The 22,031-nt window shown below is 63.9% G+C and overlaps 5 protein-coding genes across 14 annotated transcripts in view; 4 read left to right on the top strand and 1 right to left on the bottom strand.

Moving 5' to 3' along the window:
• Positions 1 to 241: 241 nt before the first annotated feature.
• ACOT7 (acyl-CoA thioesterase 7) lies at positions 242 to 6,486 on the top strand. Of its 4 annotated transcripts, none has more exons than XM_054850083.1 (10): positions 243 to 379; positions 1,177 to 1,294; positions 1,731 to 1,887; positions 2,382 to 2,473; positions 2,609 to 2,723; positions 3,216 to 3,230; positions 3,847 to 3,933; positions 4,668 to 4,784; positions 5,016 to 5,200; positions 5,838 to 6,486. In XM_054850083.1, exons 1-10 carry the CDS (start codon positions 327 to 329, stop codon positions 5,940 to 5,942), a joined length of 1,044 nt encoding a protein of 347 aa, XP_054706058.1. In that variant the 5' UTR covers positions 243 to 326; the 3' UTR covers positions 5,943 to 6,486. The 4 variants fall into 4 exon arrangements, with proteins under 4 accessions (XP_054706059.1, XP_054706058.1, XP_054706061.1 ...); XM_054850085.1 differs by lacking the exon at positions 243 to 379 and adding an exon at positions 1,034 to 1,082; XM_054850084.1 differs by lacking the exon at positions 3,216 to 3,230 and having other exon boundaries at positions 242 to 379.
• A 382-nt stretch (positions 6,487 to 6,868) lies between these two features.
• Positions 6,869 to 11,519, top strand: ICMT (isoprenylcysteine carboxyl methyltransferase). 2 transcript variants are annotated; one of them, XR_008580149.1, is made up of 6 exons: positions 6,869 to 7,124; positions 7,281 to 7,369; positions 7,447 to 7,616; positions 8,441 to 8,658; positions 9,511 to 10,052; positions 11,313 to 11,519. XR_008580149.1 is itself a non-coding variant. In XM_054850095.1 (5 exons), the coding sequence occupies exons 1-5, from the start codon at positions 6,888 to 6,890 to the stop codon at positions 9,691 to 9,693; spliced, it is 897 nt and encodes a 298-aa protein (XP_054706070.1). In that variant the 5' UTR covers positions 6,869 to 6,887; the 3' UTR covers positions 9,694 to 11,304. The 2 variants fall into 2 exon arrangements, 1 of the variants encoding a protein (XP_054706070.1); XM_054850095.1 differs by lacking the exon at positions 11,313 to 11,519 and having other exon boundaries at positions 9,511 to 11,304.
• Positions 11,520 to 12,107: 588 nt separating this feature from the next.
• Positions 12,108 to 17,442, bottom strand: RNF207 (ring finger protein 207). 3 transcript variants are annotated; one of them, XM_054800999.1, is made up of 18 exons: positions 17,353 to 17,442; positions 16,679 to 16,893; positions 16,359 to 16,491; positions 16,127 to 16,271; positions 15,967 to 16,048; positions 15,826 to 15,901; positions 15,608 to 15,733; positions 15,415 to 15,461; positions 15,215 to 15,287; positions 15,075 to 15,143; positions 14,836 to 14,904; positions 14,617 to 14,738; positions 13,356 to 13,545; positions 13,085 to 13,270; positions 12,940 to 12,991; positions 12,731 to 12,848; positions 12,578 to 12,658; positions 12,108 to 12,504 (listed from the first exon to the last, which is right to left on the bottom strand). In XM_054800999.1, the coding sequence occupies exons 2-18, from the start codon at positions 16,867 to 16,869 to the stop codon at positions 12,342 to 12,344; spliced, it is 1,923 nt and encodes a 640-aa protein (XP_054656974.1). In that variant the 5' UTR covers positions 16,870 to 16,893; positions 17,353 to 17,442; the 3' UTR covers positions 12,108 to 12,341. The 3 variants fall into 3 exon arrangements, with proteins under 3 accessions (XP_054656974.1, XP_054656976.1, XP_054656975.1); XM_054801001.1 differs by having other exon boundaries at positions 12,108 to 12,438; XM_054801000.1 differs by having other exon boundaries at positions 16,679 to 16,869; positions 17,353 to 17,428.
• A 598-nt stretch (positions 17,443 to 18,040) lies between these two features.
• RPL22 (ribosomal protein L22) lies at positions 18,041 to 20,763 on the top strand. The gene is made up of 4 exons (XM_054849713.1): positions 18,041 to 18,187; positions 18,609 to 18,713; positions 19,482 to 19,606; positions 20,545 to 20,763. Exons 1-4 carry the CDS (start codon positions 18,176 to 18,178, stop codon positions 20,687 to 20,689), a joined length of 387 nt encoding a protein of 128 aa, XP_054705688.1. The 5' UTR covers positions 18,041 to 18,175; the 3' UTR covers positions 20,690 to 20,763.
• A 94-nt stretch (positions 20,764 to 20,857) lies between these two features.
• The window catches only part of CHD5 (chromodomain helicase DNA binding protein 5), a 31,248-nt gene continuing 30,074 nt past the window's right edge, over positions 20,858 to 22,031 (top strand). For all 4 annotated transcript variants that reach the window (XM_054849708.1, XM_054849709.1, XM_054849711.1 and 1 more), the window contains exon 1: positions 20,858 to 21,038. In XM_054849708.1, coding sequence (XP_054705683.1) covers positions 20,975 to 21,038 — 64 coding nt within the window. In that variant the 5' untranslated portion in view covers positions 20,858 to 20,974. The remainder of the gene's footprint in view (positions 21,039 to 22,031) is intronic.

The following is a 22,031-nucleotide window of genomic DNA, read 5'->3' as shown; positions in this document are numbered from 1 at the left end:
CCGCGTCGTGGGGCGGTTTCGGCATGGAGCGGGGGGCGCGGGGGCACCGGTGAGCACAGGGGCCCCTGTCCCGGTGGGGCACGCACAGCCCCCCGCGCGCCACCGGAGCTCCGCCCCCCGCGCACCGGGGCACCGGCTCCTCGGGGCGGCCCTGCGCGGGGCCGGCGGGCAGAGCGACAGCCCCGCCCCCTTGCCGGCACGGGGGCGTGGCGAGGCGCTGCCCGCCAATGGGACGGCGCGGAGGGGCGTTTCCCCCGGGGCGGGGCGTGGCGTGGCGAGGCGTGGCGGTGCCGCAGCGCCGTTGCAGGCGGGGCGCCGGTGCCGCCATGTCGGAGCGGGGGGCCGCGGGCCCGGGGCCGGCCGCCATCCAGGTCTCCAGGTACGGCCCTACCGCGCCGCCCGCTGCCGGGAACCCGGGGAGGGCTGGGCAGGGGAGGGCAGGTGGGCTGGGGGACCACGGGCGGGCGCCGGGACCGGGACCGGGACCGGCCTGCAACCGGGATGCTACCGGCGGTGCTACCTGCGCTGCTGCCGGCACCGGCAACGCTGCTGCACCAGGCACACTGCCTGCACCAGGCACACTGCCTGCACCAGCGACGCTGCCTGCAGGGCATGGCAAAGCGGCACGGCAAAGCAGCACGGCGCCCTTGCTCCGGAGGGTGGGCAGGGCAGGCAGGGCACACCCGGTTTTCCTGCCTTTGCCCGCTGCGGCTCCCTGGCACGGCTGCCTTGCCAAAGAGCAGCTCCTCTCCGGGCCGGTGTGCAGCCGTTGCTCCATCGCCACCGTGCCTCGCTTTCCCTCCTCCGGTCAATTATTTGCCACTCTGGCAAAAGCCGCCGCTGCTGCTGGGAAGCTGGGTCAAGCGGTGACATGTGCCCGGCTGGGTCTCTGCCGCGGTGGGGTGGCGGTGAGATGTGGACCCAGCCGAGCAGCCGGCTGCCCTGGCAGAGGAGAAATGCGTCCTTCCGCACCCAGTGGTGATTTAGGGCAGTTTCCACCGCCGCTCGCAGGAAGCCACATGCAGGCAGTGCCGGTGACGTTGCCGGCATCAGCGTGGTGAGATGGCCCAGCAGCTCATCCGGTAGGGCCATACCGGTGCCTCTGGGTAGCTGCACCGGGACTTGGGCTGGGGGCACAGCAGGGGGGTGCGAGTTCCCATGTCCTTCCCCCGGCAGGATCATGCGCCCGGACGATGCCAACGTCGCGGGGAACGTCCATGGGGGAACCATCCTGAAGATGATTGAGGAGGCGGGAGCCATCATCAGCACCCGTCACTGCAACTCGCAGGCCGGGGTGAGTATGGACCGGAGTGCCTGGCAGGCTCTGGCTCAGAGACTCTCCAACCCCCGCGCTGCACTTCGGGGGTCTGCTGAGAGCAGTGGGTCCCCTGCGACCACCGGGCATCCCTGGGGGCCCCCCCGTCATCCCCCCACACCGGAAGCATTTGCTCCTGTGTGCAAACTGCCCTGGTAGCCGGAAGCGTCCTGCTGAAATTATGGTTTATGAGCAGAAATGTTATTACCCTGCTGTTAATGTTTTAACTCCCACGAAGGGCGAGTTAGAGGCGGCCCCGGTGTCGGTTACAGGCAGGAAGCACAGCCACCGGCTGATAAGGTGGAGGTCGAAGTGCCAGAGCCATGCGCGGCATGGGCCTGCCCCGGGGAGCCGCCGGCTGCAGTCCTGCGCAGCGTGGCTGTAGCCGCTACCCTCGCCGTCCCGCTGTCTGCAGGAGGCCTGCGTGGCTGCGCTGGCGCGGGTGGAGCGGACGGATTTCCTCTCCCCGGTCTGCATCGGCGAGGTGGCCAACGTCAGCGCCGAGATCACCTACACCTCCCGGCACTCCGTGGAGGTCCAGGTCAACGTCATGTCCGAAAACATTTTAACAGGTGGGTGGCTGCTGGCAGCTCTGTCCCAAGACTCCAGGAATAACTGCGACAAGCCGAGAGCTCGTGGTGGTGACCCTGTCCTCCGCAGCATCGGGCAGGGGGGAGATCTTGCCTTGAGAGTGCTGGGGGTGGGTCGGTGCTGGGAAGGGAAGCCAAGCAGACTCCCTGGGGATTACGGCTCCATTGACTGTTTTTAGCAAAGAATGGAAAAATCCGCCATTAACTCCTCCTGTCTAATTTGCTGCCCGTGGCCTGAAAAAGGCCCTTTTTCTGCCGTTGCTGTGGCAACCAGCTCCGCTTGCCGGCATGGCTTCCCAAAAGCGCATTGTCACATCCGCTCCGAGCCAGAGCCCAGCAGGAGCCGGCAGGGCAGGGAGCTGCCCTGTGCCGGCAGCATCGCCAGCGTGCGGCCAACCCCGGACCACGGCGGTGCCGGTTGCAGGCAAAGCGCTGCTGGTGTCGGTGCGGTCACCCTCTGCCCCCCTCTCCTCCAGGGGCGAAGAAGGTGACGAACAAGGCGACGCTGTGGTACGTGCCACTGTCCCTGAAGAATGTGAACAAGGTCCTTGAGGTTCCCCCCATCCAGGTAGGATGGCTTGCTTTGCTCCCTGAAAACTGGAGTGTACCCTTTCCAGGGGAAAGGAGCTAACCTGGCCCCGTCAGCGCCCCTGGCTGAGCCGGTGGCTTTGCTGGCCCCATTCTTACTGGCCTTTCCTTCCAGTATGCGAGAAAGGAGCAGGAAGATGAGGGGAAGAAGCGTTACGAGGAGCAAAAGCTGGATCGGCTGGAAACTAAGCAGAGAAATGGTGACATGATCTTCCCCGTCATCAACCCAGGTAACCCGCGTGGTGTGTGGCCCGTGGAAATGTCCCAGTGGTGCTGGGAGGCCGAACTGTTCCCTGAGGCAACTCTGGCCATCCCTGGGCACCTGCGGCTGCAAGCGCATGCTCTGAAACGCTGCGTTGGGGATGGGGATGGGATTTCGGAGCCACAGTACGTGAGCGGAGGGGGAGCCAGGTGGGCACCTGTGATCCCTCACTGGGGCTGGAGGGTGGGATGCCCTCTGCCGAAACGCGGTTCCTGCCACGGCTCCTTGTGCTCCTGGGCAGTGGGAGCTAGTTTCACTCAGTGTAGGGTAAAAGCAAGCGTTGGGCGAGGGTTTTGCACGCTCTGCGGCTGCAGCCCCTCTCTGGAAGTCAGTTCTTAGCAAGAAGTTCATCAGCCAGTGTTTCACTGGGGAGAGGCGGTGCGTGGGGATCGTAGGGGGGGATGATGCAGGATGAAAGTTGCTCAAATGCTTTTTTCCCCTCTGTTCTCCCTGCTCACAGATAGGCAGACGAAAGGTAAGGCTCTATGGGTGCTGCCGCGCGGGTGTCCTCCCCAAGGAGGCAATGCCAAGTGGCCGGGCGCTCGGCTGGCTTCTTCTGTGCCTTTAGCACGTCTCATTAGATGGAAAATGCAGCCGTCCCTGAGAGTGGTTTTCCTCTGCCAGCAGTCAGAGGTGGATTTAGCGGCGAGTCAGATGTCGCCAGCATGTACTGGGTGGGGGGCATGGGGGCCGCAGTTTTCACGCCGAGGGAAAAGCGTGGCTGTTCTGGCTAAGCGGCAGGTGTGGCTGTGGCTGGTGGACTGAGGAGGGAAAGTGTACAGCCACGCGTCCGTCCAGTTCACCCGTTTGCTTTTGGGCTCTTTGAAAGCTTTAAAAGAAGAAATGAGTTGAGCTGGAACAAAATCGATGGGCAGGCATTCGAGGGAAGTGGCAGCCAGTGAGGTGGCAGAGAGCCTCTGCTCTCAGGACTTCTCGGGGCCAATTTAAACACTGGTTTGAACACACTTCAGCTTTGCACAAGCCAGCCCCATGCTTTCTTCCTTCAGACGGTTTAAGACAGGGGTGTATGGTGGCGTACGGGTGCTGGCCGAGCAGCTCTGACCTCCGCTTTGCTCTCTTTCTCTAACCAGAGCCGCACACTGTTGGCTACAGCCAGTCCAGCCTGATCCACCTGGTGGGACCGTCGGACTGCACGCTGCTGGGCTTCGTGCATGGAGGTGAGTGAGCGCTGCGCCATTCAACGGCCGGTTGGTGTTTCCCTGGAGCAGAAGCGTGGTTTGAGAGCAACTCATGCATCTCGGTGTTTTTGGGAGGCAGGCTCTGCCTCTGAAGGCACACAGGCCTGCTTCCACCATCTGTGAGGTTCAGTGCTGCTTCAGTTCAGACAAAAGCTTCGTCTTTTTCTATGCTTAAAAAAGTTCCTGAAAACTGGCATACTCGAACTGTAAATCCTACAATTTTGTCATTGTCTTTTAAACTGCAAATCTCCGATTATAAACATCCAGCGGACAATGACGTGCCCCGTGCCTCCGGAGAGGCGCATTTGTCAAGGGCTGGGTGCCGTTCTTCATCTAATTGTGTCCTTAAAAAAACCAAAAAACAAATAAAAAAAAACCAAACAAAAAAACCCCCAAACAATGTGGCTCAGAGCTCTTTCCATGCAGGAGGTTTGTGGGACTGACCTTGCCTTGCCAGGCTGAGGTTTGCTCAAAGCAAGCCAGGAGAGCAAGAGCTGGCCTAAATCTTAGCCCAGGTCTGCGAGGATGTCGCCCTGACGGTACTCTTGACAGGAGTCTTTGTGCTGGTACCGGGGCTTTCCTGCAGCTGGGATTCAGTCTCTGGTCCGACTCCTCAGCGTTGCTTTGGTTGTGCAAAGGCCTTACTGACCTACATGTGGTTTTTCCCAAACCCCGCTGGCTTCCCTGAGATGGGACTCTCTGTCCACCCCCAGGTGTCACCATGAAGCTCATGGACGAGGTTGCTGGGATTGTGGCCGCCCGCCACTGCAAGACCAACATCGTCACCGCCTCGGTGGATGCCATCAACTTCCACAAGAAGATCAAAAAAGGTACCGGGGGGGGTGGCAGGCGCTTCGCTCTCCTGCGGTGCCACATCCTGGCTCCCTTGGGTGCGCGCTCAGGATGCACTGGCAGAGAAATTTAGTCCCTGTTAGACTTGTCCTGTGCCGAGAAGCTCTGCTTAACACATGGCTTACACATAAAACACCCAGGACCCCTTGCTCCCTTCCTCTGAGCAGAAGCAGGTCCACCTGCTTAACCGTCCCCTCTCCGCTACGCAGGCAGCGTCATCACCATTTCGGGGCGCATGACCTTCACGAGCAATAAATCCATGGAAATCGAAGTCTTTGTGGATGCTGACCCATTCGTGGACGAGCCTCAGGAGCGGTACCGTGCCGTCAGCGCCTTCTTCACCTATGTCTCCCTGAGCAAGGAGGGGAAGCCCCTGCCCGTCCCGCAGCTGCTGGTAAGAGCTCTCCCCACCGCGTTGCCAGCCAGCCGGGCTAGCTCCTCTCCTGCTCCTCTTGGGGCAGACCGCAGCCGGCGTTTTGTCCAACAAATCCTCTTCCCTTTAACTATTCAGCAGAAAAATATGAGCATGAACGAGCCTTTCCAGAGCAGGCTTCAGGGGTTGTGGGTTTTTGTTTTTTAATTTCTGCTGAAAATCGCCCATGTGGAGATTGGGGATTTTTACCTGTCTCACGGTTGAGGATAGGCTGCCTGCAGGCTCTGCAGCTTTCCTTCCTGCCTGTGCTGGAGATGTGCGGGAAGGGACCCCGAGCAGCGATGGAGGCCCCCACGTCCCCGCTCCCCACTCAGCACGCCTGCCTATTTTTAGCTCTCCTGATGCCCGCAGGGCTTTGCTGATGCGGCGCTGCTGACTGGGGGCTGTTTCTTGATTAATAATTTATCCCGCACGGACCTCCTGCTCCGTGCAGGAATATGTTAGCTGTCAAAACACGTATTTCACAAAGCGCAGGTTTTCCTTTACATTTCCTGTCAGGGAAGCGTTTCCCTCCTGCACACACAAGGTGTGGTGTGGGAGAGCTGCGCTGCCCCGAGGCGGCTAACACCGGTGGCTTCTTTCTTTCCGTCGCTGGCAGACGGAGACGGAGGATGAGAAGCGGCGCTTCGAGGAAGGGAAGGGCAGGTACCTGCAGACGAAAGCCAAGCGGCAGGCGCAGATGCAGCAGGCCGCCCGGCAGTGATCCCGCCCCGCGTCTCGCAGCCTCCGCCCGCCAAACGTCCAGGTTCCGTTAGTGTTGTGTCCGGTCCGCGCCGGGCCTCGCGCCTTCGCCTGCCCCCGCGTGCCGCCGGAGCTGCCGCGGCGGTGCGGTCGCTTCGCTGCTGATCGGTTTAGCGCCGTAGACCTTGTGCTTTAGGTGGCTTAAGCGCCCCGAAAGCCTCCGGGAGCTTCCCGGTCGCTCGCCATTCACCCCTTGAGCCCCGTTTTCACCGTTCAGCCCCGTAAGCGAAGCTCCCGCCCGTGCCGGCGCGGGGCAGAGGTGCGTGGCAGCACGGGGACGCGCGAGGCCACGAGTCTTTGTGATGCTGTGTTACACCTGCCGGTACGTCCCACAACTGCACACCAAAGCTTACGTACGGTACCCGCGACGGGAACGCGCCCCCGTATCGTACTGAATGTCTCGGACCGTTTCGTTGCCATCTCTAGGTAGTTTCTCCGTGCACATCTAAGTTATTTAAGGAATCCTGTGGCATAAATAAAGTCTGTTGTCATTGACAGAAATAAAACGGCTGTAGCTTTTTATTTGCGTGGTCTCAAGCAGCAGCGATCCAGGCTCAGGAGCTTTACTCCAAACACCCCGGGCGGTGCGGCGCGTCCCGCCCTGGCCTTCAGGGGCCCGCCGGGCGGCGAGGGGACGGCGGCCCGGAGGTTTCGCCCCTCGGGGGGGGCTGTCGGCGCGGGGTGCTCCCGTCCGCGATGTTAAACACGAACCAAAAGCCAAACCGGCCCCGGGCCTGGGGGCGGGGCGGGGGGGGGGCGGCCCCGGGAGCGCCCCGCTCCCACCGGCGGCGCAACTCTCGCGAGAGCGGCGCCGCTCCCATGGCTGCTGCGCCTGCGCGGGGCGGAGCTCTCGCGAGAGCGGCGCGGCCGTTTCCAGGGCGACGCGGGCGGGGCGGGCGCCGCCAAGATGGCGGCGGCGGCGGCGGCGGCGTCGGGACCGCGGCGGGGGCGGCTGGGCCGGGAGGCCCGCGCCAGCCTGGCCGCCTTCCTGCTGGGCGCCTCGGTGGCGGCGCTGCCGGTGGCGCTGGGCTCCCCGCCCGCCCTGCTGGCCGCCCCCGGCCTGCGCGGCCGCCTGGCGCTCGTCCTGCACGTGGCGGGCGTCAACGCGGCGCTGCTGCTGCTCTACCCGCGGCCGCTCTACAAGGTGCGGGGGGGAGTTGGGCCCGGGGAGGGTGTGCTGCGGGGCGGGGGAGGCACTCGGGGGGGAGCGGCGGTCGGGGGACCCCGGGGGAAGGCCCCGGCGGGGCCCTGGCCCGGGGGGCGGCGGCGGCACCGCTTTCTCCCCTCCCTCCGCTTGCAGATCGCTGTCCGGGCCGGCTTCCTGGGCTTCGCCTTCGGCTGCGGGCTGCTGCTCAGCGCCGGCCGCTCCGCCTGGCGCCACTTCGGATGGTAAGGGAAGGGCCGGGGCAGCCGGGCGGGTGCGATGGCCCCCGGCCCTGCCAAGCGTTGCCTCTCTCCCGCCGCAGGTACATGTGCTCCCTGTCCCTCTTCCACTACTCGGAGTACCTGGTGACGGCCATCAACAACCCGCGCAGCCTCTCGCTGGACTCCTTCCTGCTCAACCACAGCTTCGAGTACAACCTGGCCGCCCTCTCCTCTTGGGTGGAGTTCACGCTGGAGAAGCTTCTCTTCCCAGGTCGGCCGCCCTGCCCCTCCCTGGCGCCCACCCTCCTGCCTGCCATCCCCCGGCTCTGCCCGGTAGTGCCGGCTGCACGTGGCTCGCCCGGGGCCCACCCGTCTGGTAGCAAAGCGCTGGTGACCCCCGCTTAGCTGGCATGTGCTGGCAGTGGAGGAGGGCTTTGACGCAGCATTAATCTCTTTGTGCTCAAAGCCTCTCGGTTTTGGCACAGGGGTGGGGGGAGTGAACCCTGCGCTCTGACACGCCAGGCCATCTTTGCCGTGTGGCGGGTCTTCAGCCCTTTTCTGCCTGTATCTTTCAAGCTGCTTTGGTGGTACAAAGAACGACGCTTCAGTTACTTCTGGGCGTCTTCTTTTGGCCTGGAATGAAATCAAATTGGCAAAAGGTCTTGCTGTTTGCCCAATCTAGGGGGCTTCCTTTTTTTAGGGAGAAAGGAGACGTTCTCCTTCCCCGCTTCGTAACAGCAGTGTGGGCTGCGGAGCTCCCCGTGTCCAGGCGAGCACCTCTGCTTGGCTGTGCTTTACGTCGGCTTTACCGTACACCGTAAAGCTGGGCTCTGCCTCGGCACCGGGTTCCCCTTAGGGTGACCCGCTGCAAGGACATACTGACTCTGTGTTGGGGGTGGCTCCGTGGCAGGGGACGCTATTTTAATCTATTTTTGGTGGTGGGTTGGCAGCGCATGGAACGCTGGCTGTGTTTTACACATTGTCGCACTTTGAGACAGGGGGGGCAGCCACCCATAGACCCAACCCCCTGTGACCCCCCGCACCGCGAGCGTGACCTGTGCGAACCTGTTGTGACCCGTCCTTATTCACTTGCAGAGCTGAAGCAGATCACCTGGCTGAGTACTGTAGGGTTGTTGATGGTGATCTTTGGGGATTGTCTGAGGAAAGCGGCCATGCTCACAGCTGGCTCCAACTTCAACCATATTGTTCAGAATGAGAAATCGGATACTCATACTTTGGTGACAAGTGGGGTGTATGGGTGGTTCCGGCACCCATCTTACGTGGGATGGTTTTACTGGAGTATTGGAACACAGGTATCGTATATAATGCGCTCAGATACTTTCATCTTATAACCCGGGTCTTTCTTCTTAATGCTCTCCCACACCCGTAACGGGATGCAAACTGCGGGCAGTCAGCGGCAGGGGTGGCCCCAGCGCGGATTTTGACACCTCCTGCCTCCCACCGGCACACGGGGTTCAGGAAACCCCAAGCGCTCTGCTCCGCACAGTTTTGGCAAGACCCTATCGCCTTAATTTTCTGTGTGGAATAAGCAGGGGCGGCACAGCCGGGGTTTGAGCTGGAACGCCCTTGGAGGCTCAGGGTGTGAGCCGCTGCTAGCCTAAAGCTGGTGTCCAGAGTTTCCTTGCATCCCTACGGCAAAATGCATTCTGTGAGCAGTTGGACTCAACCTTGCTCCTGCCAAACACCATTCCTGTGCCAGATGGCAAAGAAAACTCCCTCTAAGAGTGCCCAGGGCCCTGGCCAGAGGGCAAACTGGAAGCTAGCTGTAGTCGAGCTGTAACTCAGTGCTGCGTTAGTCACGTTCTTCTTGCCGTTGGCGGGTGTTGGCGTTTGGTTTTATTTCTCTGGAGAGAGATGCTGAAGTCTGTGTGCGGAGCAGCGTGGCCATGCTCGGGCTCTCTAGAGCCATGGTGCCGCTCTTAGCTGGGGTGGCAGGAACCAGCAGCTGCCCGCGGGCTGCTTTCTTCAAAAGCACTAATTTCTCCCCAGAATGAAATTCCACAAAAGGTGCTGGGATCTTTTCTTTCAAGAGTGTTTAGACCTCATGGCGACCTTAATAAAGGGTGACGAGCATGTGGGGGCGGGGAGCATCCTCGGTTCCTCTAGGAGGTGAGGGGATGCTAACCGCCGGTGTCTGTTCGCAGGTGTTGCTCTGCAATCCCATCTGCGTGGTGGGCTACGCGCTGGCGTCCTGGCGCTTCTTCAGGGAGAGGATTGAGGAGGAGGAGATCACGCTCATTCATTTCTTTGGAGAAGAGTACCTGGAGTACAAAAGGAAGGTGCCATCGGGTCTCCCTTTTATTAAAGGAGTCAAAGTGGAACTGTAACGCAGGCCAACACCGGACTAGCTGAGCAAACGCCCGGCTCCAGGTGCCGCGGAGCGAGGGACGATGCGTGGTGCTGGGAGGAGCCTCTTGGCATTTCCTGGCCGCCCAGGAGGAGCTGGCGAAGGGCTGCGGAGCTGGGCGCCCTGCCGAATCACTAGCAGATCAGAAGCTCGTTCGTCCTCCTCAAGATAAGTCCTTCGTTGCACATTCAGGGATCTTCTAGATAACTTAGCCTGTAGCGACCCTGAAGAGAATCGAACCCTCCTGCCTGCACAGCCGAATTGTACTGAAACGCCTCTGGAACGATTCTTCCGGAGAACAGCTCTGCCCTCCCGCTCCCGTGTGCAGGAAAGGTGCCGGTCAGCGGATTGTTCCTATGGCATAATTCGATTTTAAAGCTTTTTGACCTTGTGAGTCAGGCGGCACGGCTTTAATCTCTTTAGGCCTGATTCTGCAAGCTGGCGCTGGGGCGGCTCACGGGAGCAGGCCTCCAGCTCTGCTCTCCAGGCACAGGGGCTGCCTACCGACTGCTTGCCGGAGAGCCGGCAGCGTGGCACCAATCGGTTCTCCCGCGATTAACCTTCACAGGGAGCCTTCTCCGCTTGCCTCGTGCAGCTGGATCGCGAGCGCCTCTGTGAAACGTGGCAGGAGAGTGAGCCCGCTCCCTCCTCCCTCGGCTGCTGCCGTGAATTCGGGAGTCACCGTTTCAGCTGCCGCCTTCCCAAGCCTCCCCGCCAGCACCTCTGCTCCCGCTTCCAAATCACACTGCTTCCTATCCTGCCAGGCTGCCTCCGTCCTGCAGAGATCCCAGGATTCTGGGCTGGGAAAGGACCCAGCTGCCAGGCTTGCTGAGGGCTTTAGCGCTCGAGATTCTTGCCTGCTTTTTTGGGTGAAACCTGGGATGTTGGCGTGACTAGGAGATGCTTCTAGGGAAATTCTCCAAACGGGCAAGAAGTTTGGCTAGCTAACGCTATTTTAAACATTACCATTTTGGAAATGGTTCCTACTCGAGCTTTGTGGTATAACTTATTCTGTCGTTATATACCAAAGAGGTTCACTGTTTTCTTGAGTTTTACAGTATTCTTCCTAGCTGGAATGAAATGAGTGGCTTGTCAGCTCATGCTTTGGGCTTGCGGTGTTCCTTGGTGAAGGTGCTGTGGTGTGGCTCAGGAAAGGGGGCACTGATGGAAATTGCTTTGGGTTTGGGTTTGTTTTCTTTTTTTATAAAAAAAAAAACACCAAGAAAAAAATATTGTCAGCTTCTGTCTGGTGGTTATTTGGAGATCTCTTGAGGCACTGATGACACCGTTGAAACTGGGATCCTTATGTGTACAACTTCCAGTGGGTTTTCAGTACACCGCAGCATTGCATTGAAGCACGACCGGTGCTCGCGGTGACTCGCGGGGCTGCGCAGCTGCAGAGATGGGGCGAATTCTCCGTCTTTCCTCGCTTAACTGATGCAGAGTCCTTCCTCTGTATGCCAGAGCGTGTTCTACACAGAGCATCAGCTTAACTGGTACTTTGCCTTTTACTGAGCGTGTTTTTAGCTTGGGACAAAAACGCAAATGTGGAAATACACCAGCCGGAGAGCGCTGATTTCTCTGCGTCGTTACTTGTAGGCTTCTGCTCAGGCTTTTCTGTGCCTCCGACACCTGTCCTCAGGGAAGGCTGTTGTAGCCAGCGTGCCTCAGGTGAGTTAATTTTTAACTAGTTCTTGTAGGCGTTAACATTTCTGCTGTGAACCTGCACGAGTGTACTTTGAAACAAAGTGATTGTTGCTTGAGTGTGACGCGAGCTGACAACGGAAACTAAACTTTGTTCTCAAGTTGTTCTTTGCAGTAAACGCACCTCGATCCTAATTCGCGAGAGCGTGCCAGTGTTAGCTCTGACCCCGGTTCCAGCTGCGTTGTGGCAGGGTCTGCCCGAGGTGGGAGGTGTTGGCACCAAAACCAAGAGATAGAGTTCACCTAGAGCAACGTCTTCAGAGTGCTCTCGGTGCTTTTGAGACCAACAGCCTCTCTGAACCTTTTATTTTCCCAAATGCTGTGACTGGAAGCTCGTGAGGAGGCAGGAGCTCACCAGGCACAGGGAAGGTGTCCGAATCTTTAGTGAAAAGCTGGAGTAAGCCATCAAACCCTGCCCTCCTGTGCCACAGCAGTCCCTGAGCTTTTAAATGGCACAGATGCAGGAGGAGCAAAGCGCCTCTTTCCAGCACCCTGCCTGCATTTTTGCCTCCGCTGCCTGTCAGCAGTTTGCAGGGCGCTCAGACCCTGCGGTGAGCTTCCAGCTCTGCCCTACACCAGGCTTTTTTGGTTTGTTTTCCCCACGTTTGCAAACATTGTGGTTTTAAGGGCAGCTGGATGCCCTGAGCTGGCAGCCTGTTTTGTCCAGAGCTGCAGAATGAAGCAGACACGTACGCTTGCGCCCTTTTATTTCAGTTCTAACACACGAGAGGGAGAGTATAAAGACAATTCTTTTTCAGGCGAACAAAGTTGCCCTAAGGCAGCTTTTTGATAACGCTGCAGACACTGTGCCCGGGCGCTCTTTTCCTGCCTTCGCTCATGGCACAAGGCAAGAGGAGCCGGTCGACAACCGGGGCACAGCTTTTACGTGGTGACCGACTCCGCACACTCACTCGGTGTCGGGCTCTACAGTGTGAGCTCTTTCTCGGCGGTGCTGTCGGCCCTGTTTTCCTGCTGTCCCCTGCAGCAGTCTTTGCTTTTCAGAGAGGGGTCTCCAGCAACGCTGCCGGGCACACAGCTCTCCCTGGGGCTGGCCAGAGCCCGCTCCTTGCTGCCGGGCAAGGCGTCCCTGGGGAAGGGAAGGCACCTCGGCGGGGTCAGCGGCCGGGAAAGGGTGCGGGGGGAATTTGGCCATCGCCTACCTTGGTGCTGCTTCACTGTCGTCGCAGATCTTGAGCAGCATCTGCGCCTGTTCCTCCTTGGGCTCCCGGGGCTCCTGCAGCCTGTGGCGGGATGGGCTTGAGCCATGGCCGGGTCCCCCCCCAGCCCCAAAAGTCCCACCCCACACCCCTCACCTGGGCTCCAGCCGCTCCTTCACCTTGGCGATGGAGCGGACGTAGGGTGCAATCTGCTTGGTGATGGTGGTCAGGCAGCTGTTCTCCTGCCGCAGCTGCAGCAGGTCGTGGAGCTGGGCTGGGAGGCGAGAGGAGCGAGCTGTGGCCACAGCTGCCCCCCCGCAGCAGGAACGGGGGGTTCAGGGCCAGGGGAGCGGGGTTGCTGGTACCTTCATAGATCTCCTGCTCGTTTGCCACCCGCTGGTACGTCTCTTCCCAGACCTGGAAGGGGGAGAGGGAGCCAGGCAGCGTGCTGTGGGACAGAGGGACCGTGCTCTGCCGGGACCCTGCTCCGCCGGGACGTGCCGGCCGTACCTCCTCGAAGACGCTGCGCATCATCTCCACGGCGGAGTAGTGAGCTGCGATCTGCACGTCCATCTGCAGGGACTTCTGCAGGATCTCGCTCATGATCTCTGTCTTGATGAGCGAGTGGTGCTTGGTGAGGTCACGGTGCAGCTCCTGCACCTGGTCCTTCAGGCCCTGGATCTCTGTCTGCAGCATCTGGGGGGCCAGGAGGGGCGACCTCCACGTGAGCAGCACCCTCCTGTCCGGCCCAGCCCACCCCAGCCCGGGCTGTGCTCCCTACCCGGTAGGTGTTCTCGTAGTTGCGGCAGTGCTCGGCGAAGGGGGTCTCGCGCCCCTCGGCCAGCAGGACCTTGGTGCTGATGTACCGGTGCATCGTCGGCTTCCGCACCATGGGGCCAGTGGACATTTTATCGCTGGCGGGGGGGCAGCCAGGCACCATCAGGGTCTTGGAGCATTGGCCACCGGAGAGCCTGTGCGGAGAGGGTGACAGCAGCACGCTGCAGGCGAGCGGCAGCGGGGGCGAGGTGCAAGGGGCCCCACCGCTGGCTCAGCCCCATCACCCCTCACCCCCGGAGTGCCTGGGGACGTGCCAGCCCCCCACGTCCCTTCCCTTGCCCGAGCATGCGGGGTCAGTCGGAGGCGCCTTTTGCTGCCCCAAAAGTCGGGTTTCCGTGGGCTGCTCTCCTGATGCCCACGGCTTTGGAACCAGCTGCGGCAGGGAGAAGGCAGGAGCTGAGCTTGACATACTCTGGTTTCTAAAGGGGAGGCTGCGGCTCGCTCCCTCACCGCCGGCATCTCCTGGCCCCTTGGCAGGTGCCGCTGCCCCTGCATCTCCCCCAGTCCCGCAGCCTCCCACCACCCCGGCTCTGTTGCCCCACCGCCACCGGTCCTACCGTGCAGCGCCGCTCTCCCCCTGCCCACACCGGGGCCGGCAGCCCCCAGGAGCTCAGCTGCCCTGCAGCGCTGAGCCTGGCCAGGGGCGAGGAGCGGTCCCCATGGGGCGGCAGCGCCCGTTTGTCCTCTCCGGCCAGGAGCGCCTGGCAGGGCCAGTGCCACCGTGACATCAATGGGCCTAAATATATCCCGGGCGAGGAACGGCTGGGCACTTCCCTGAAATTCTGATAAAAATAGTGGCGGGCAAAGAGGCTGCGGCGCCGCGGGTGTGCGGGTGAGCAGGAGCTGGCCCCGGCACAGCACCCGCGGCAGAGGGGCAGAGCTCTCCGGGGACCGAGGCAGGGGGCCAGGCTGGGGAGCGGGGTGCAGGCTCACCCAGGCGCCCCGCTGCCCGCCCCGCTGCCTGCCCGCCCGCCTCGCTTCCCAGAAGTGTCACTTGAAGCCTCCGCGCCTGTCGTTCGTCAGCGCAGCTGTGCTCCACGCTGTCTCCGCGCCACCGCTGAGGTGACAGGCTCAAGGGCAGCAGCGGGGGCAAGCTTGGCATGGTGGGATGCCGAGGGGGATGCGTGGCACGGTGCACGGCAGAGGACACAGCAGCATGCATGGCAGGATGTGCCCTGGCACCGGGTGCCATCCCAGCACCTTACATGTTTGTGCCAGCGATGCCAGGACCGATGCTGCCGGCGCTGCCCACCACGGAGCGGCGGGGGCTGAGCATCAGCAGGGGCTCCAGGCAGCGGGCAAACTCTGCCTGGTACTCGCTGTTGATCTGGGGGGGTGAGACAGGGCAAGTGTGGCTGGGGTGGGGGCTGCCTGTGCGGTGCTGCAGGCAGGGGCTCGGCCCCGGGTGGGCAGCAGGGCTCTACCTTGCTGGTCTGGGCCGGCCGCAGGCGGTGTGGCAGCTTGACAATCCTCTGCAGCCTCTCCATCAGTTGCTGAAAGGCAGCAGCAAGGCACGGTGAGTGGTGTCCGGCACCCTGCCCGTGAGCCTGGCACTGCTGCAGGGTGCGCTGGACGCTCCGCAACGCCGCGGCGTGATGCTCCAGCGACCCCATGGCGCTGCGGCAGGATGCTCTGGCCACCCCGCAGCGCTGGCACCACTCACGTAGCCCAGGTCCAGGAACTCGGCTTTGTTGGCGGAGCTCAGGAAGGCCGAGCAGGTCACCAGGTGGACCTATGCATGGGGGGGTGTCACTGCCGGCACCCCTCGGGGCTGTGGCAGCCGTGTCCAGCCCGGGCCCCTACCTGCAGGGTGGGCAGCAGGGAGGCGAGGTGGGCGAGCTGCTCCTTGAACGCCTTCTCCTTCTCCTCATGCTGGCTGCAGCGGAACAGGGCAAGGCACGGTCTTTGTGGGGCACTGGGGAGCCGTCTGGCTCCAGGGCACCCCAAAATGCCCTGGGAGGGGGGGACACCCCTGGGAGGAGGCTCAGCCTGCAGCCCCTCACCTCTGCACAGCTTTCAGGAGCGTCTTCTTCCTCTCGGAGAGCTGCTCCTGCAAACGGCATGGCTGCCTCGTGTCCTGCAGCTGCTACGTGTGCCATGGCCACCCCAGTCCCCTCCCGCTGCCCCAACTTTGCCGTGCCCGTGCATCGGGCACCCGCGGGCGCAGGGCACGATGTGTGGGCGGTTGTCCCGCACCTGCATGCGGCCGAAGAGGGAGTTGATGGCTGCCTCCTCCTCGCTGGCACTGTTGCGCACCTCCTCGATCATGGCCTTGAGAAGGACGATGGCCTCGCGCGTGGAGGTCTGCAGCTCCTTCACGGCCTGCCCGGGGGCGGTGGGGCAGCTGCAGTGCTGTGGGCAGCACTGGACCCCCATTCCCCCCGCCTCCCCGATACCCGCTGGCCCCTGCCCACCATCACCGCCTGGTCCAGGCGCTGGCAGCCCTGCATGTACGCCGTCTCGATGTCGATGCAGTGCGCCCGGCTCTCCCTGCAAGCATGGGCGTCAGGGCACGGGACAGGGCACGAGGCAGGCGTGGGGCTGTGGCTGCTCACCCCTGCATGTCCCTGAAGCAGTTGATGCAGAGCATGGACTTCTTCTCGGTGGAGAACATGATGTAGGGCTCCTCATGCAGCGCTGCAAGGGACGGGGGTGTCAGGCAGCCTGGCACAGCACGGGGCAGCCTGGCACAGCACGGTGCGGCACGGCACTCACGGCACTTCTTGTGGATGTCCTTGGTGCGCTTGGAGAGGGAGACGATCTCGTGGCGGGCGAACATCTTGGCACGGTGGGTCTCCTCGCGGCACAGGGTGCAGAGGGGCTGCCCGCAGGTGTTGCAGAAGTACATGGTGTCCAGCTCCTGTGTGGGCAGGGGGGTGGCTGGTGGCAGACATGGCCCCGGCAGGGGTCCCCTGCCCACCCCGCCTGCCTGTCCCGCTGCCCTCACCGCCTTGGTGCAGTGCCGGTCACAATTGGCGCACTGCACATCCTCCTCGCCGTCAGCCGAGCTGTCCACCAGGAACTGCAGGAGCCGGTCCACGGGGGGCAGCCCCGTGCCCCCCCTCACCACTGAGGGGTGCCTGCAGTGACGGGATGGGGACATGGATGGGAACAGAGACAGGATCGGGATGGGGATGAGGACACCTGCCCAGGGCAGGCGGGGACATCTTTGGGGACACTGGGAGCAGTGCCACGAGAGGCTGCTGGCCACGTGCTGCGCACCCTGCCCTGGTCCCAGTGTCACCCTGGGCAGGGTCCGTCCCTTACCCGCAGAGCGGGCAGCGCAGGCGGCCGTCGCTGGCGCGGCCCCGCAGGCAGCTGGCGCAGAAGTTGTGGTAGCAGTCGAGCAGGCAGGGGTGCTGGTAGGGCTCGTGGCAGAGCAGGCAGACCAGCGGGTGGCAGTTGGCCTTCTCTAGCTCCGAGCAGCTCCCCAGCGGGGAGAAGATGCCGCCGGCCATCTGCAGGGCAGAGAGCAGCCCCCCCTGTGCCCCATTTAACCCCCTGTGCCCGGGGAGCCCTGCACGGCACCGCTTCGAGCGAGCACCGTGGCCGGTGCGGAAAGGACGAGTCCTGCCCCGGGGCCTGTGAGCTGTCGCCTATTTTTAGGTTATGAGCAGCACAGCATGAGGCTGCCCCGAACGCGCCCCTTCCTCTCGGCACCGTGGGCTGGGGGCAGCAGGGCCGGGTGGGATGGCCCCCTGTGCCGGGTGTCCCCCAGGGCGGGTGTCCCCAGAGCAGGAGCATCCCCTGGGATGGGGTGTCTCCTGCCAAGGAGCAGCCTCTGCAGCAGAATGCCCCCAGAACAGGGGTGGGGGATGCCCCGGGGCTGGGTGTCCCCCCCGGAGGGAGCATCCCCTATGACGGCAGCCAGCTGCCCCACGCGCTGGGGACCCCCCAGTCCCCGGCACAGGGGGGGCACCCTGGCTGGGCAAAGGCTTTACCTCTCCCTGTCTGTAAGCCGGAGGATCGGCCGTGCCGTGCCGTGCCGTGCCGAGCCGCTGCTCCCCGTGCGCCGGCTGGAATGAGCGCGATGCCCCCCCCCCCCCCCCCGTGACGCGGGGCCCCCTGGCACTGCCGGCCGGCTGCCGCGCCACGGCCCAAAAATAGCCCCGCGCTCCTCGGCACCCTGCGACAGGGCCGGCCCTCGGGGTGTGGGGACACGGGACGGCGTGGGCCCGGGGCGCACCGGGGCTGCGGGGGCACCGGCATCCGCGTGGCCTGGGGGTGCCGCGGGCGGGGACCGGGGTGCAGGGACATGTGCACGCCATGGGCAGCGAGGCAGCCCGGGGCACGCTGTGCGCCAGAGAAGCTCCAGCGCCCAGGTCCCTGCCGGCCCCGGTGCCCGGTGCTCGGTCCCCGCCGCCCCGCCAGCCGCTGCCCCGGCCCCGCCCACTTCCACATGGCCCCGCCCCTAGACCGAAGCCACGCCCAATACCCCGCCCACAGCTCTAAGCCCCGCCCCAGCTCGCTCCCCGGCCCCGCCCCGTGCACCGCCCAGCCAGGCAGCACTACGCGCTCGCGGGGCAATCCGAGCCGTGCGGGGGGTGGAGGGGGAGAGGGGGAAACCGGAAGCCATCGATTCTCTCAGCTGTCGGTTAGGGTGGCCTGCGCGCGGCGCGCGACGCAAGGCGGACTGCGCGCTGCCCGGCGGCGGCGTGGGCGCAGGCGGCGCGGCGGACGGCGCATGCGCCTTGGCCGCCCGAGGGTGTTTCCGCGCATGCGGGCGGCGCGGCCCTCCCTTTTTGCCCCTTCGCTGCAGCCGCCATGGCGCCCGTGGTGAGTCTCCGCCGGCGGCGGGCGGTCTGGCCGGTCTTCCCCCCGTCCTCCCCGCACGGGCCCTGCCGGGGCTCTGCCCCCCCCTCCCGGCCCCATCTGCCCCGGCCCGGTCCTCTCTGGCGCGGCGCGGCGTGGCGTGGCCCGGCCCGGGCCTGGGCCTGCGCGTGGGCCAGGGCCTCCTCCGGGCGCAGCCCGCCAAGCGTCGGGCGTGCGGCCGTGGTGGGGGGGGGCCCTTCCCTCTCGCCGCTGCCCCCGGCCCGAATCCTGGCCCGGGCCCCTTCCGTTCCCTCTCTCCCCCGCCTGGAGCCCGGCCCGGTCCCCTTCCCTCCAGCCCGGCGCTCGGTCTCGCCCCCTCCCCGCTGCCCCCGGGCCCGTTGCCTGGAGCCGGTCCCTCACGGCTCTCTCTTTCCCCCCGCTGCAGAAGAAGCCCGCAGCGAAAGGTGGCAAAAAAAAGAAGCAGGTGTTGAAGTTCACCCTGGACTGCACCCACCCCGTGGAGGATGGCATCATGGACGCCGCTAACTTTGTGAGTGCGGGGCCTCCCCGCCTCCCCGGGGGCGGACGTGCCGGCCCCGCTGCCCCACCGGGCCTTTCCGGGGGGGGGAGCGGGGGGGGGGCTGCTGGCTCCGCTCCCAACGGCGTACTGGCGGCATGGCCCCGGCAGCCCCCGCTGCCCCTGCTCTCCGCTTCTGCCCCTCACCACGGCACAGCGTAAAAGTCCGCAGCGCTGAGCAGCACCCCGCAGACAAAGGGAGCCTGGGTGGCGCTGGAGGCGAGGAGGGGTTTATTGTTTTGAAACACTTTGTAGGTAAAGCGCAAGTGTTTTCCTTACCTACTGAGCAGTGTTACCGTTCATCCCTCCTGGGGTGAGCTTTCTGTTAGGCAGCGAGGAGTGGCGAGGGCAGAGCGCGCTGCGTTCAGTGCTGATGAACCTGTTTTTATTCAACTGTACTTGAAAACGGGTTTGAAGCACAGGGCTGTGGCTGAGGTGTCCTCGGAGGATTCTAGCCCAGCCATCACTTCACTGGCCGTCCCCTCGGAAGGCAGGAATTGTGTCCCTGCCTCGCTAAACGTGCGGGGCCGAGTGGGCCAGTTGGATTAGTTCTGGAAGGTGTTGGCAGGCTCAGAGCCCGCAGGAAGGTGGCTTTCCTCCGCTTCCCCTGGGTGGAATGGCACTTCCCTCTCTTCCCCAGCTCTAACAAAAAGCCGAAGCGCCGGGCACAGGCGAGCTGGGGAGGCCTCGTCCGGCCTGAGCTGGCAGCGCCGGCTAGGCAGCGGCTTTCCTCTCTTGCAGGAGCAGTTCCTGCAGGAAAGGATCAAGGTGAACGGCAAAGCAGGAAACCTGGGTGGGGGCGTGGTGACCATCGAGAGGAGCAAGAGCAAGATCACGGTCACGTCGGAGGTCCCGTTCTCAAAGAGGTGAGGCAGCGTGGCAGCCCCATGTCCTGGTGGCGCCGGTCGCTCACGAGGCACGTCACTGGGCTTGCGCCAAGCCGTGGGCGGCTGCTGCCGGTGCCCGGAGCCGTGGTCGGTGGCTGCTGGCAATGGTTGGCCCCCAGCGGGGGGTCACTGGTGTTCAGATGGGAGCCTGGCTGGCAGGAGGGCCTGGCAGTGAAGAGGCATCTCGGGGCAGGAGTTGCGCCAAGACTTCTGGTTAAACGCTGTGATGCATGGTGCAGTGGCTGCTCATTCCCGAATGATCTCAGAGAGGGATGCGTGGTCAATATTCCTGCTGGGGCGGGCGGCTGGGGGGGACACGCAGCCGAAAGGACGCCAGGTGCGGAGTTCAGGGGTTGATCCGCAGCCAAGCTCTTCCACCCCTCGTCCCGCCAGGCTTTTGCCCGCTGCCTGTCCTTTGTCTGACTTCTGTAAGCGTGGCTTTTGCTGCGGCAGTGACGGCACGGTGAGGCAGCCGGAGGTCTGAAATGCTGGGGAGAGGAAAATTGTGTGTGGTGTTGGGGTGGTGCCCCCTCTGTGAGCACCCATGTTTCAGCTGCTGCGGCTCCTCTGTGTTGGTGCCGCACCCGGCACGTCCCTGCTGCTGCTGCGGGAGCCGGCAGCGGTTACCCACTGTCTGTGTGGAGATTCGCTCCGTGTGGGTCTGAACACGGCGTGCGGTGGCAGCCTCGGGGGACGAGGGGGGTCCCGGCTCCATGTCGTGGGGGTGCCAGCGTCCTTCCCCAGCAGCGCCGTTTCCTGGTGGAAGCTTTGCCAGGACGTGCCCGGTGGGACACGTTGTGCCTGGCGGAGCTGGAATCCCACAGGAAGGGGGATTTGTGTCGGCCAAAGGGGGTTCGCAGGGACGACGGGCAGATCCGGGGGTGCGAAACCGCTTTGCACCGCGCTTGTCCCCGCAGGTACCTGAAGTACCTGACCAAGAAGTACCTGAAGAAGAACAACCTGCGCGACTGGCTGCGCGTGGTGGCCAACAGCAAGGAGAGCTATGAGCTGCGCTACTTCCAGATCAACCAGGACGAGGAGGAGGAGGAGGAGGAGGATTGAGCCGGGCTGCTGCCCGGCGGCCATTTTGTACAGTTTTGCTTTCCTGGAATAAACGGCGGGGAGAGTTGTTGATACCCCGCGCTGCGCTGGCGGCTGGCGGGCCCGGGGGGGGATTTTGGGGGGGGTTTGGGGCTTTTCGGGGAGCGCCGGGGAGGGGCGGGGCTGGGGGCGGGGCTGGGGCTGGGGCGCGTCACGGGGTGGGCGTGGCCCCGGCGGCCGCCATCTTGGCGCGGAGCGGCCGCGCCCGCCGCTCGGCCCCGGCGCTCGGCCCTGCCGCCGCCCGGCATGCGGGGGCCGGCGGCCGGCCGGGAGCTGCTGGACGACGCGGAGAACGAGGACGACGTCTCGGGTAGGCGGCGGGAGGGGGGGCGGGGGTGTGTGCGGCGGCGGGGTGTTACCCGAGGCGCGGCCCGGCCGGGGGCAGCCGGCCTCGCCCTCCCGGCCCGGCCCCGGGGCGGGCTCCGCTGGGCGCCGCTCCTCCAGCGCAGCCCCGGTGCCCCAGGAGCGGGCGGGGGGGCTGTGCCCGGGCGCGGCGGCCGGAGCTGGCAGCTCTCCGAGGCCCGGGGCTTGGCCGGGCCCTCCCGCCTCAGCGCGGCTCTGCCTCCGGCTGGAGCATCGGGCTGCGCTCCCGGCCCGGGGCCTCCCCGTGTGCCGGCCCCCGCCCCGAGAGCCGGGTCCCTTCCTCCGCACCCCCCTCCGGTAGGACGGGCCGGGGGCTCCCGGCACTGCCCGGCTCCCGCCCCTCCCCGTGAATTCGGTGGAGCCGAAACCGGCACGGCTTGAAGTCAAACAAGAAATGGGTCCCGGCGACTCTGGAGCGTTATGACTGTATAAGCTCAGAAATTAAAAATAAAACCACTGACGTAGGCCTTAAAGAAATGCAAGGACTGGGCAGGGTGCTGGGTTTGGGGAGGTAACCGTGACGGGAAGGTGAGAGCCTGTGTTGGGATGGGTGCCTCTGCCTGGGGTCCCTGAGCTGGCGTACGCAGCCCCACCGTGTGCCCGTGGCACTCCCCGAGCGTGGAGCCACAGCAGAACCACCTCCCGTGAGCCGTGGCACTTGTCTTCCATGCGAGGCCTTCCTCTCCCTCGTTTGCCTTCCATTGAATCCGTTTTAATGGGCTCTACTTGGAGATCTGAAAGGTAAAAGCCTACCACTCCCTAATTGCCTGCAGACCCACATCAGTAAGAGCAGGCAGCGCCTGGGGGTGTCCCTGTGCCCCAAGAGCGGAACGCAGGCTGCCAAAACCTGGGTGTTTGTCTGCGAGCGGCAGCGAGGAGCTGGGTGGGAGAAGTGCCGGGGCAGGCGCTCCTGGGCAGGACCCTGCTGGGGCTCCCTCGA

This window comes from Grus americana, chromosome 21 (genome assembly GCF_028858705.1).
Source record: "Grus americana isolate bGruAme1 chromosome 21, bGruAme1.mat, whole genome shotgun sequence".
Lineage (NCBI taxonomy): Eukaryota > Metazoa > Chordata > Aves > Gruiformes > Gruidae > Grus > Grus americana.
This window is presented reverse-complemented; position numbering and strand designations above follow the sequence as displayed.